Source organism: Plasmodium knowlesi (assembly GCF_000006355.2).
Source record: "Plasmodium knowlesi strain H genome assembly, chromosome: 14".
NCBI classification, from domain to species: Eukaryota; Apicomplexa; class Aconoidasida; order Haemosporida; family Plasmodiidae; genus Plasmodium; species Plasmodium knowlesi.
Genome location: NC_011915.2, coordinates 3,223,555 through 3,238,094, shown reverse-complemented (window position 1 = coordinate 3,238,094; position 14,540 = coordinate 3,223,555). Strand labels below are relative to the sequence as shown.

The window sequence follows — 14,540 nt, the reverse complement described above, 5'->3', positions numbered from 1 at the left end:
AATGATGTTGTTTGGGGTGTTGGAATGATGTTGTTTGGGATGTTGGAATGATGTTGTTGGGGTGTTGGAATGATGTTGTTGGGGTGTTATAATATGGTTGTTGTGGTGTTAGAATAAGGTGGTAGGGGTGTTGGAAGAAAGTTGTATGGGTGTTCGAATAAGGTTGTATGGGTATTAGAATAAGTTTGTAGGGGTATTAGAATAAGATTTAGGGTATAGGAGTGAGGTTTTAGGGGTATTAGAATAAGGTTTTAGGGGTATTAGAATAAGGTTTTAGGGGTATAGGAATGAGGTTTCAGGGTTTAGGAGTAAGGTTCAGGGGTTAGCTTTAATTACTTTAGGGGGGGAGAGGAAAAACTCCTCGCAGACAGGGACGGGATACTACATAACCTACCACCAACCAACATACTAACATAACCAACATACTAACATACAACCAACATACTAACACAAAACCAACCTACTAACATAACCAAACATACTAACACAACTAACATACTAACACAACCAACATGCTAACACAACCAACCTACTACAAGCACACACAGAGGGAAAAAAAGGAAAAAAAAAAAAAAAATTAACGATTGTGATAGAAGGAAGAACTATTAATACATCCGTATATGTATATATATATATATATATGTACATATGTATATATGTACTTATATGTATATGTGTATGTATATGTATATATATATGTACATATGTATATATGTACTTATATGTATATGTGTATGTATATGTATATATGTATATATATGTATATGTATATATATATGTATACACATATGTGTATACATATGTGTATACATATACATATATATTTTTTTCTTTCTTTTACTTCCTTCTTTTATGATTAGAATGATATAAATGGTGTTGTTGAGAGCGAATTGAAGGAACTTCTTCAAAATATTACGGATGATAAGAAATGGGATGATTTTTCTAAACACTGCAAGGACAACATAGGTTCTTCATGGTCAGACGACACCGAAGGAGAAAAAACTGCAAAGCAAAAAGCTTGTAAGCTTTTTGCTTCAGGTTTAAAACACATTTCTGATATTCCTGACAACAGCACCAAGGATGATGGACCACTTAGACGAACTATGATGTGCGCAGCACTTAATCTTTATGCTGATCAATTAATTTCAAAAGCAGAAAATCAATGTCCTTTAGATAATGAAAAATTGAAAGACGCAATAAAATACGCTTTCGATAATGATAATAGTAATGCCACTAAGAGTGGAGCAAATTCGTGCAAAACTGGTAGTGGTACTAATTCTTGTTTCGTTTGCGAAAGACAAAGCACTTTCCCCAATTGCAAAATTGGTCATGACAAAATAGAGGAGAATATGACTAAACTCCTCGACAAGGAAGACGAATCCAACTCCCAACCCGACACCACCACCCCTAACAAGGAACAAACACTAGACAAAATAAATAAAATAGAAACTTTCTGTACTCAAGTCCAATGTGCCATCAAACAAAAACTTAGGAGGCAAAAGAACCTTCAAAATGGAACAGAACCATCTTGGGTAAGCGAATCCATATGAATAACAATAACAACAAACGTACATATATACACATATATGTACATATGTCTATATATGTATATATGTGTATATGTGTATGTATATGTATATATGTATATATATATGTATATATGTATAAGTGTACATATATATGTATATATGTATACATGTATATATGTATATATGTATATATGCATATATGTATATATATGTATGTATATATGTAACATATGTATACACATATGTGTATACATATGTGTATACATATATACATATATATTTCTTCTTTTCTCTTCCTTCCCTTCTTCTATGATCAGAGTGACATCAAAGATGACGCCACGAAGGAATTAACTGAACTTATAAAACATATGATGCAACCTCCGGAGCAGAAGGACGTTGACAAATACTGTAAAGACAAGGAAGATGAATGGTATAAACTTGGCCATAAACAAAGCAAAACAAATAAAGCAGCTTGTTTGCATTTTGCTGCAGGACTGCAGCACATTTATACCCATGGTAAAGGCCAAAAGGACCCTCTTAATGCCCCATCGTTTGAACAAACGATGGGTTGTTTATTTCTTAAAGAATATGCAAAACAATTGCAAACAATGGCAAATGATAAGAAAAAAGGACACAGTTGGGTACATCCTCTTTGTGACATAGATAAGGGCATAACACATGCTTTTAGCAAAACTCAAAACATTATGCAAGACACATCTCCATGCAAAACTAGTGGTACTAATGACTGTTTTCCGTGCAAATGGGACAATAAGGATTATGATAATTGCTCCATTGGAACTGACAATGTAAAAACCAATGTGGATTTAATGTTCAAGGACCAAACGGAACAAATCCAAATGGAAAAAACATTAGAGAATACAGTCTGTCCGATCCTTATTACGGATCTCCTTACCCCTTTTCTTCCTTTGGCTCCTGTCTCTATTGGTCTTTCTGCTATGGCTTATTACCTTTGGAAGGTAAGATAAAAAAAAAAGATAAAAAGAAAAAAATTAATAGGAAAAAAAAAAATTTTAATGGACAAAATTAATAGGAAAAAAAAATTTTTTAATGGTTAAAAAAAAAAAAAAAAAAAAAAATTAATGGGAAAATTTTTTTTTTTCATGGTTAAAAGGAAAAAAAAACATTTTTTAATGGTTAAAATAAAATAAATGTGTAAAAAGAACATTTCACAATCTTCTTAACAAAAATATCATCTCATCTCATCTCATTCTTTTTTTTTTTTTTTTTTTTTTTCTTTTTTTTTTTTTGTAGTATTTTGGTAAAGGAGGACCACGTCTCAGAAGATCTCCTGCTGATATTCCTGGTTCATCAGTACAGGAACAGCTCCTCGATCGTGTGGAAGAAGCCGGTTCACATGAATATCGATTAGTGAAGGAACGCAAACCTCGTTCTGCTCCAACGAGAACGAAACGTTCTGGTCGCGTGAATCGTCGAACGATTATTGAAATTCATTTTGAAGTGTTGGATGAATGTCAAAAAGGGGACACACAATTGAACCAGAAGGATTTTCTGGAACTTTTGGTTCAAGAATTCATGGGATCCGAATTTATGGAAGAAGAAGAACAGGTTCCTAAGGAAGACGTTCTTATGGAAAGTATTCCTTTGGAGCAGGCTCCAATGGAACGTGTTCCAAGTTTAGGTTCCGGGTTAATGGTTTAGGGTTCACATTTTAGGGTTTTCAGTTTAGGGTTTATGGTCTCAGGTTCACGGTTCAGGGTTTAGGTTCTAGGGTTGACGGTTTAGTTTTTATGGTTTTAGCGTTTAGGATTCAGGGTTCACAGTTTAGGGTTTATTGTTTCAGATGAAGGATATTGGTTTCATACCCCTTTTTGTACTTTTTTTTTTTCTTTTTTTTCCTTTTTATATTTTCTTGAAAAGAAAAAAAAAGAAAAAAAATATATATTCTTTCTTCCACATTTACTTCTTATTTTGTTTGCAAAAATTTTTTCTTTTTTTTTTGGGGGGTGAAAGGACACCCTTTTGTTTATAGAAAAAAAAAAAAAAAAAAACATTCCTCTTTTTTTTTTTAAGAACACACATTCTTTTTTTTTTTCCTTTCCTTTTTTTCTTTTCCGTTTGCGAAAAATATTTTTTCTTGAAAAAAAAAAAAAAAAAAAAGAATCTTCCCGTAATACATCTAAATACCAGGCCATATATTGTTGTTCTTACACCTTAAAACATGGAAACTTTGAACCCGGAATCCTAAACCTTTTCATTCCTTTTCTTTCCCTCTTTTTTTTTTTTTTCTTTCATTTTTTTTCTTCTTTTTCATTTAAATTTTTTTTTTTTGTTTGCACTCTTGTGTAAAGTTGCCCCAATAGGTGTTATATATTGTTCTCGTAAAAAAAATGTATGGGACATCAGCGCGCTAACACTATATTACGATTTCCGCGCAAAAAAAATGTGGAAGAACGCTAAAACATTCATATAATTAGAACTTTATTAAAAAAAAAAAAAAAAAATTGTGTGTTCTTCAGAAAAAAAGAAGAATGTTTTTTTTTTAAGAATATTATTATTTTTTTATTTTATTTTTTTCTCCCGAATAAATCAAAACTTTAGGAGTTTACTTGAGGGCTGGTGATACGTGAAACTTTAAAATATGCGATTCCATCATATGGGTCATAATCAAGGATTTTGACATCCGGGACAATTGGTTCTTCCAAAAGAGCTACACATTCTTGCGTCACCTTAAGGGTCACCTCTTTCCATGAATCCCTAACGTGGCCCAAAATCCCTTTAAATTCATCTTTGCTCAAATTTTCCTTTGTCATATGTGTATAAAATATATCATTAACATATTCGCGTTGTTCTTTAAAGTTAGTACCAACTATTTTACTACATTTTTTCCATTTATTGTTATATTTTCCCATAGTCCCGAAATTTTGTTTTTTTTTTAATTCTAGAAATTTTTTGAACAAACGTTTATTAGCATTAATATATTTGCTCTTTTCATTTATGTATGATTGCCAGTAAAGAGAAACTAATTCGCATTTTTTAGGCATTTCTTCCATTTCATTTAATTCTTTATTTATTTCATAATCGTTCAATCTATCCTCAAAACATAGCACTTCGTAGTGAGAAGAAGGGATGGTATGCGCTCCGGAATCTTCCCATTTTTTAAATTCCCCAAATAACAATTCATTCATTCCTTCCTCATCATATATGTGCTCTTCCTCGTCATATCTTAAAGATCTTGTATTATTTTTTTCTTCATATTCGTCGTCCCCTCTATCTTCTGCTCTATACATCCTTATATCATCACTATGAGCTCCATTTGTATACAGTGGACTGTGAAATTTATTCAGGAAACTGCGTTCTTTTTCCATCTCTTTCATTTTCCTTTTCCGTTCTTCCTTGTCATATCTTAAAGATCTTTTACGTTCTTCTTCCTGTTCATCCTCATATTTCTCTAAGGCAGCGAGTGGACCACTGTAGACTTTTGTGTTTCCTATACTTAGCTTATTCTGACTTTTTTCCTTTTCCTTCAGAAGTGCTTCTTCCTTCTTTTTCTCTTCTTCTATTTCTTTTTCTCCTTTCTTTTTTTTCTTATTATCATTATATGCATTCTTACAGAGATGCGCAAAATAAGCATAAACACATAAATCACCCTCTGCCACATAATTGGTCCTCTCCCCGAATAGGGGCGCTTCCTGTTCTGCCGATTTTTGAACGTCCTGTCTTTCATTAGGATATTCCATTTCCAATGTCATTTCCCCTGCTGCAGGAGAAGCTTGTCTTCCTCCTTCAGAAGGATCTTCCGTCTCTCCCACTTCGTAATCATATGGTCCTGATGGAGCTTCATCTTCTGATTCCGTGCTTGATAAATTTCTACCAACAATATTATCTACTTGTAATGGAGCATTCACATCCTGTCTTGAAAAATCATCCTGGTGCTAAAAAGGTGAAGGGAATGAAATGCATCAGATAAAGAAATCATATTGGTTGATAAGTTAAATGAATAAGGAAAAAAATCAGTTGTTTGGAAAGGAAAGGAAAAGAAAGGTAAAGGGAGGTTCCGGGTTTATAGTTTAAGGTTTCCACGGGTATAGGAGTAAGGTTTTAGGGGTGTTGGAATAAGGTTGTAGGGGTGTTGGAATAAGGTTGTAGGGGTGTTGGAATAAGGTTGTTGGGGTGTTGGAATGAAGGTTGTAGGGGTGTTAGAATAATGTTATAGCGGTGTTGGAATTAAGGTTTTAGGGGTATTGGAATGAAGGTTGTAGGGGTGCTGGAATAAGGTTGTTGGGGTTTTGGATAACATTGTAGGAGTGTTAGAGTAAGGTTTTAACGGTGTTAGAATAAGGTTTAATGGATGCTGGAATAATGTGTCAGAGGTTTTAGAAGTCAGATTCCGGATTTAGGAGTAATGTTTTAAGGGTATATGAATAAGGTTTTAGGGGTATAGGTTTAAGTTTCGATTTTGTAGGAGTCGAATGTCGGGTTCAGTGTTTAGATATTTTAAGTTAAGTAGGAATTGTTATTGGAGAAATGTAAAAGGGCATTATATGTGGACGTTAACGGTGTATAGAATACTTCTAACGTCCACATCCCGTTATCATTTATATGAATGTTCTTTATCATTCATTTTGTGTAAAATGACTCACCCTTAAAAAGATGTAAGCAAGAACAAAAAACAACATAGCAGTTTTTTTAGTGAAAAAGGATGATCGTTGCGTACTTTTCTTTTCATCCATTTTTCTTTCCTGCTTAGCTCCTACAATTTGGCAACTACCACATTGGGATTGCATCGACCTTTCTGATGCGCCGTTGACGATTATTTCATTTGTATGCGCCATGTTGGTTTATTGATTTTTTATATATATAAAAATAATGTAAGTGAAAAAAGAAAAATTTTTTTATTCAGTAATAAAATAGAGAACAAAAAATTACAGTACAAATTAAAAAAAAAAATTATATATGAAGGAATAAAAAATGAAATAATATATTCGAGTCCGGAAGTCAATTTTAAAAGAAAAAGGTACAATTTTTTTTTTTTTTAAAATGAAGAAATAATAGAGTATGGAAGGAGAAATAATACCTAAAGAATTATATTATGTCGGCCCCTTTCTTTTTTATTATTATTATTTTTTTTTTTATTCTCTCTTTTAAACATATAATATTCTTTGTAATATGTGAATGAACCAAGAAAGAAAAAAAAATAGAAAGAAGAATTTTATTGTAAATTATACAAAAAAAAAAAAAAAAAGAATAAAAGGGAAAGGAATAAGAAGGAAAGGGAAGGAGGGGAATAAAAAGAAAAGGAAAGGGGAAAGGGGAAAGGGGAAAGAACGAAAGGGAATGAAGGAAAGGGAAAGAAGGAAAGGGGAAAGGGGAAAGGGGAAAGGGGAAAAGAAAAGAGAAACGAACGAAAGGAATAGAAAAAGGAAAAGAGAAAGAAAAAAAAAGGAAAAAATATATATAGAAGAAAAAGAGAAAGAGGGAATGTTGTCGTAATTTAATTCATGTGATCAAGTGCATTTTTTTGTTCAGTATGTAATTTGTATAAGTTTTCAGGGATTAGGGGATGGTTCTACTTTATGTAATATGTAGTATTTCATGTATTTAATAATTCAAAACTGTTTATTAATGGATCAGCCTTAAAGAGGGCTTATTGTTGTATAAATGGATCAAAATTTTTGGAGCGTTTACCCACCGTTGTAATTTCATGGAATGAAAATTCCCCGGGAGATACACGTTCGTGCTTATGTACATAAGGCTAATTAAAGAGCGTTTACCCACCGTTGTAATTTCATGGAATGAAAATTCTAGGAAAAGTTAATGATGTTATTTTCTTTCCACCTCACCCCACCTCCCCATTCCTGTATAATGAATATCAATGTACATATACATTTATGTATATGTAGATATGTATATGTGAGTATGTATATATGTATATATATATTTATATATATGTATATATGTATATGTATATATGTATATATATATGTATATGTAGCATGTACACATATATAATATTTCCATATTTAATCGGAACATTTAATTTTTCCATTTTGGAAAAATTATTATTACTTACATAGGCGGTGTCATGACTAGTTTGACCGGTACTTCCGCCCTGATTTTGCATCCAATCTGCCAACACCTTTGAAAAACATTCCGCCATGTTTATGAATTGTTCGTAATATATATATATATGTATGTATGCAATCTTCAAAATCTAATTTTCTGTTTTGACGTGTGATATGTTATATACCTCCTCTCTGTGTGTTTTTCCTTTTTTTTTTTCCCGTCCTCATCCCCTGTGCTACTATTTAAAACCGTGCTTCTTCCCTCCTTTAAGAAACCTTCTTTCCTTCCCTTTCAACCTATAAAAAAAAAAAGCTTCCTTCTTCCCCTAAGGCACCTAAAAAACCAAGTCATATTGTTGTTCCTAAAACAAAAGTCGTAATTCTAAAAATGCGAAGTCTTATACACATATACACCGTAAAATATTATAAATCCCACAACCTAAATGCGAAATCTTACACATGTACACCGTAAAAATATTAAATCGCGAAACCTAAATGTGAAATATTACACATACACCGTAAAATATTAAATCCCGCAATCACCGTAAAATATTATATCCCGCAAACTAAATACGAAATCTTACACATCTACACCGTAAAAATATTATAAATCCCGCAACCTAAGAATCCGAAATTTTACACATATACACCGTAAAATATTATATCCCGCAACCTTAAAATGCGAAATCTTACACATATACACCCGTAAAATATTATAAATCCCACAACCTAAAAATGCGAAATCCTATACATGTACACCGTAAAATATTAAATCCCGCAACCTAAATACGAAATCTTACACATGCACTTCCTCATCCATTCAGGTAGGCACATTTTTGTTTTTTTTCTTTTTCTCTTAAAATTTGTATTCCGTTTCCATCTTTGCGAAAAGTTGCCCTCAATAAGTGTTATATCTTGTTCTCGTAAAAAAAAATGTATGGGATATCCGCGCGCGAGCGCCCGCGCCCCCCAGCGCGGACACTATATTACGATTTCCGCGAAAAAAAATGTGGAAGAACCGTAAAAATTTTCATAATTAGAACTTTAAAAAAAAAAAAAAAAAAAAAAAAAAGAAGCAAATAATGATAAAAAAAAAAAAAAAAATGTATATTGTATTCATAATATTTTCCGCGTAAAAAAAAAATATAATGGTTCCATATAATCATATAAACCATGTCTATACAATAATCATTATAAGATGTTACTAAAACAATTACACAAATGTGATGATATTCATGCTAAAAAATTACATACACACCAAAAAAAAAAAAAAAAAGAAAAATTCATGATTTAATTTTTTGAAATGGGAGATTTTTTTTATTTCATATTACATAAGGGTTGAATTCTTTCCTTCCGGACTTCGTTAACGTTTCGCATATCGGAAGAATAAATTTTGCTCGGGGTATACCCTAAACCCTAAAACCCCGAAATGTGAAGACTAAACATAAGGACTAAACATAAACACCGAACATAAAATCTAAACCGTGTACCTTAAATTATAAACCCTAAACCCTAAAGCATCTAAACCCTAAAAACCTGAACCTTGGACCATTAGTCTTCTTCTTCCTCATCCTGTTGTTTAGAGGGTTCCTGAGTTCCTTCTTCGTTAGAATCTTTTTTCTCTTGGACTTTTTGTTGTGCTGGTTTCTGAGCACCTTTTTCATTAGAATCTTTTTTCTCTTGGACTTTTTGTTGTGCTGGTTTCTGAGCGCCCCTTAAGGTATTCCTTCCCTTCCCAGCCTCCCCATCTAATAACTTTTTCAAAAGGTACTCATATTTCTTGTCCAACGCTTCCTTTTGTTCAGGAGTAAGTTTTTTCTTATGGTTACGGGTTTCCTCTTGTGCCAGCTGTTTGCGCATTTCCTCAACTGAAAGATCATTCCATGTTGGTTTTCGCTTTTTCGCGTCCTCACTGGAAGTCCCATCGGAATCCTCCTTATCCCCCTCAGTATTCTGGGCTCCATTGCCCGCGTCAGATCCCTTCTTAGTTCCTTCCTTCACTTCTTCTTTTTTGCCCTTTTTTCCAAATAATGTTTTATTTGTTTTTTTCTTTTCTTCTTTTTTTTCTTCTTTCTTTTCTTCTTTCTTTTCTTCTTTCTTTTCTTCTTTCTTTTCTTCTTTCTTTTCTTCTTTCTTTTCTTCTTTCTTTTCTTCTTTCTTTTCTTCTTTCTTTTCTTCTTTCTTTTCTTCTTTCTTTTCTTCTTTCTTTTCTTCTTTCTTTTCTTCTTTGCTTGCTAAATTTCTACCTACTTTATTATGTACTTGTAGTAAAGTACTCACACCCTGCCTTGTAAAATCATCTTCGTGCTAAAAAGGGAAGGGAATGGTATGAGAAGGGAATGTAATGAAATGAAAGGAATGATATGGGTTGATAAGTTAAATGAATGAATAAGGGAAAAATCAGTTGTTTGGAAAGGAAAGGGAAGGGGGAGGTTCCGGGTTTTAGGGTAAGGTGGTAGGGGTGTTGGAATAAAGGTTACAGGTGTATAGGAACAAGATTTTAGGGTATAGGAAGAAGGTTGTATGGGTATTGGAATAAGGTTGTAGTGGTATTAGAATAAGATGGTAGGGGTGTTGGAATGATGTTTTAGGGGTGTTAGAATAAGGTTGTAAGGGTGTTAGAATAAGGTTGTAAGGGTGTTAGAATAAGGTTGTAAGGGTGTTAGAATAAGGTTGTAGGGGTGTAGGAATAAGGTTATAGGGGTGTTAGAATAATGTTGTAGGGGTGTTGAAATAATTGTTTCAGGGGAATAGGAAGTACTGTTTCAGGGTATAATTTCAGGTTTTTTAATGATTAAGGGAGAAGGAATAAAAAATAAGGGGGGAAAAGAAAAAAGAATAGGAAGATAGGGAAAAAAAGACGAAAGGGGAAGAGAACGATAGAAAATCCTTCCTTCTGAATTCCTCTCATTTCTGATTTTTTTTTCCTTTTTTTTCCTTATATTATTTTTTCTTATATATGTTGTCTTTTGTAATAATGAATATATATATATGTACAAAAATTCTCTCAATAGCACAAATATTCTTCATCTTACATAGTTGGGATATTGCCACATAAAAAGTACTAAAGATAATAGTGAAAGTTTGGTAAAAGAAAATGGTACCATTTTTTTTTTTTTTCTTCTCTCTCAAATGATTTTTTTCTTTATTTGTTCTTTTTAAGGGTAAAAATAAAATAAAAAAAAAAAAAAAAATCCTTTAATGTGTATGAAGCTTCTTTTTTTTTTTTTTTCTTTTTGTTTCTGTAAATGCTTAAAATAAGTGATTATTCTATTTTTTTCTTCTTTCTTTTTAAAAGGAAGTTTTAAATCCCTTTTTTCTTTTTTTTTTTTTTTTTTTTTTAAATATATTTTCTGGTATCCTTATCATAAGAGAAAAAATAATATATATAGTTTACAAACAAAAATTAAATAAAATGGTAAACCAAATTAAGATATTATATACTCAGAAAGAAAAAAATAAAAAGAAAAAAGAAAGAAAAGAAAGGGAATGAAAAGGAATAAAAAGAAAGGAAAAAGGAATAAGAACGAAAGGAAAGGAGAAAGAAAGAAAAGAAAAAAAAGGAAAGAAAAGGGAATAAAAAGAAAAGGAGAGGAAAGGGTTTAAGGAAAGAAAAGAAGGAATAAAAAGAAAAGGAATAAAAAGAAATAAAAGATAAAGAAAAGGAAAAGAAAAAGGTAAAGGAATAAAAAAAAAAAAAGGGAATAAAAAGAAAAGAAAAAGGAATAAGAAGAAAAAAAAAGAAAAAGAAAAAAAAAAAAAAAGAAAAAAAGAAAGAAAGAAAGAAAGAACGAAAGAAGGGATTATAGTTAACCGAATGCTGCTAAAAGGAGGGCATTCTTATATGGTACGCATTTGCTGGAGGCCACCCGGTGCCCCCCCTTTTCCCCATTACGGAATGAAAACAAATTCATTGAAACGTCCATATCCTATTTAGATTCATCCTTTTCTGCATGCTCTCATCCCCTTCAACAGATTAAAAATTTAGTTTTCATTTTCTTTTTAATATAAAAAATATTAATAAGAAAAAAAAATTGACGTCGCTAGTAATTTATAGGCATGTAAATTGCACATATAATTGCATGTTGAGATTAAAAAATGCATATTTAGAATAAACGAACACAACAGTTCTATAAAGATGTTTATATTTTTCTGCTAAAATACAACTATGTAGATTAACCCCGAAATTATTTTTTCTGTGACGCAGTGTAACACTTCCATTGTAGAATAAAACTTTGAACGAAAAAGAAGTAAATAAAGGAAAGAAAGGAAAAGGAATAAAAAGGAAAGGAAAGAAGTAGAGAATAGAAAAAAGGGATTAGAACAAAGGAAGAGAATAAAAAAAGGAAAAAAGAGAATAAATGAAGAATAGTAAGAAAGGGAAGAAGTAAGGGTTCATGGGTTTAGGGTTTAGGGTTTAGGGTTTCAGGGTTTAGGTTTCAGGGATTAGGGTTCAGGGTTTAGGGTTCAGGGTTTCAGGGTTTAGGGTTCAGGGTTTAGGGTTTAAGGTTCAGGGTTTAGGGTTCACAGTTTAGGGTTTACAGTTTAGGGTTTACAGTTTAGGGTTTAGGATTCACGGTTCAGGGTTTAGTGTTCAGGGTTTAGGGTTCTAGGGTTTAGAGTTCACGGTTCAGGGTTTAGGGTTCAGGGTTTAGGTTTTAAGATGAAGGATATTGGTTTCACACCCTTCTTGTCCTTTTTTAATTATGTGATAAACAGACATAATAAGGAGTTTGAATATTCATGCTATTTCGTAATTTTTTTGAATCTTCTTTTATTATTTTTTTTTTTTTTGTGCTCTTTATTTTTTTTCTATATAAACTCACAAACATATGTAGAACATCGTAAAAATTGCATTAAAAGTGAACCACTTACGTGAGAACCAGTTAAACGTGAAGACAGTTAAATGTGAACACAATTAAATGTCAACCAGTTAAATGTGAACACCAGTTAAAATGATAACTCCGTAAAGAAGTGTATGCACAGTTTTAGATGAAAACTTCGTAAAAAAAAAATGTACGAACACAATTAAATATGCGAACACAGTTAAATGAAAACTGCATAATATGTGCGAACACAGTAAAGTGTGAACACAGTTAAATGTGAACACCGTTAAATGTGAACACAATTAAATGTGAACCAGTTAAATGTGAACACAGTTAAAAGTGAACACCATTTTGAGTGATAACTCCGCGGAAAAGTGTATGAACAGAGTTTTAGATGAAAAACTGCATTAAATGTGCGAACGCAGTTTTAAATGTCAACCAATTAAAATGATAACTACGTAAAATGAAAACTCTGAATTGTGTTGACAGTTTTAGTAGATGAAAACTGCATAAAATGTGCGAACGCATTTTTAAATGTGAACACAATTAAATGTAAACCAGTTAAAATGATAACTCCGTGAAAAAGTGTATGCACAGTTTTAGATGAAAAGTCCATATGAAAAAATGTACGAACACAATTAAATGTGAACACCGTTAAATGTGAAGACAATTAAATGTCAACCAGTTAAATGTCAACCAGTTAAATGGGAACTACATAAAAAATGTATTGCACAGTTTTAGATGAAAACTGCATAAAATGTGCAAACACATTTTTAAATGTCAACCAGTTAAATGTGAACACCAGTTAAAATGATAACTCCGTAAAGAAGTGTATGCACAGTTTTAGATGAAAACTTCGTAAAAAAAAAATGTACGAACACAATTAAATATGCGAACACAGTTAAATGAAAACTGCATAATATGTGCGAACACAGTAAAGTGTGAACACAGTTAAATGTGAACACCGTTAAATGTGAACACAATTAAATGTGAACCAGTTAAATGTGAACACAGTTAAAAGTGAACACCATTTTGAGTGATAACTCCGCGGAAAAGTGTATGAACAGAGTTTTAGATGAAAAACTGCATTAAATGTGCGAACGCAGTTTTAAATGTCAACCAATTAAAATGATAACTACGTAAAATGAAAACTCTGAATTGTGTTGACAGTTTTAGTAGATGAAAACTGCATAAAATGTGCGAACGCATTTTTAAATGTGAACACAATTAAATGTAAACCAGTTAAAATGATAACTCAGTGAAAAAGTGTATGCACAGTTTTAGATGAAAAGTCCATATGAAAAAATGTACGAACACAATTAAATGTGAACACCGTTAAATGTGAAGACAATTAAATGTCAACCAGTTAAATGTCAACCAGTTAAATGTCAACCAGTTAAATGGGAACCAGTTAAATGTCAACCAGTTAAAATGATAACTCCGTAAAAAATGTATTGCACAGTTTTAGATGAAAACTGCATTAAATGTGCAAACATAGTTAAATGTGAAGACAATTAAATGTGAACCAGTTAAAATGAGAACTCCGTAAAAAAATGTATTGCACTGTTTTAGATGAAAAACTGCATTAAATGTGCGAACACAATTAAATGGGAACCATTTAAATGGAAACTGGTTAAAATGATAACTACGTGAAATGTGAACACCGCTTTAAATGATAACTCCGTAAAAAAATGTATGCACAGTCTTGAATGACAAACTGCATAAAATGTGCGAACACAATTAAATGGGAACCATTTAAATGGAAACTGGTTAAAATGATAACTACGTGAAATGTGAACACCGCTTTAAATGATAACTCCGTAAAAAAATGTATGCACAGTCTTGAATGACAAACTGCATAAAATGTGCGAACACAGTTTTAAATGTGAACCAGTTAAATGGAAACTACATAAAAAATGTATTGCACAGTTTTAGATGAAAACTGCATAAAATGTGCAAACACAATTAAATGTGAACTAGTTAAATGTGAACCAGTTAAAATGATAACTCCGTAAAAAAGTGTATGCATAGTTTTAGATGAAAAACTGCATTAAATGTGCGAACGCAGTTTTAAATGTCAACCAGTTAAATGTCAACCAGTTAAATGTCAACCAGTTAAATGTGAACACCAGTTAAATGGG

The 14,540-nt window shown here is 31.9% G+C and overlaps 3 protein-coding genes across 3 annotated transcripts; 1 reads left to right on the top strand and 2 right to left on the bottom strand.

Moving 5' to 3' along the window:
• Window positions 1–860: 860 nt before the first annotated feature.
• PKNH_1473400 (SICAvar, type I (fragment)) lies at window positions 861–3,209 on the top strand (the record flags this gene model as incomplete). Its single annotated transcript, XM_039113728.1, has 3 exons — window positions 861–1,532; window positions 1,847–2,506; window positions 2,802–3,209. Coding segments are annotated over 3 exons (1,740 nt in total), but the record flags the coding sequence as incomplete, so codon positions are not given.
• Window positions 3,210–4,105: 896 nt separating this feature from the next.
• PKNH_1473300 (Plasmodium exported protein (PHIST), unknown function) lies at window positions 4,106–6,343 on the bottom strand (the record flags this gene model as incomplete). Its single annotated transcript, XM_039113727.1, has 2 exons — window positions 4,106–5,443; window positions 6,152–6,343. The coding sequence occupies 2 exons, from the start codon at window positions 6,341–6,343 to the stop codon at window positions 4,106–4,108; spliced, it is 1,530 nt and encodes a 509-aa protein (XP_038970093.1).
• Window positions 6,344–9,124: 2,781 nt separating this feature from the next.
• On the bottom strand, window positions 9,125–10,680 carry PKNH_1473200 (Plasmodium exported protein, unknown function; the record flags this gene model as incomplete). The annotated part of the gene is made up of 2 exons (XM_039113726.1): window positions 9,125–9,880; window positions 10,609–10,680. The coding sequence occupies 2 exons, from the start codon at window positions 10,678–10,680 to the stop codon at window positions 9,125–9,127; spliced, it is 828 nt and encodes a 275-aa protein (XP_038970092.1).
• Window positions 10,681–14,540: the final 3,860 nt, after the last annotated feature.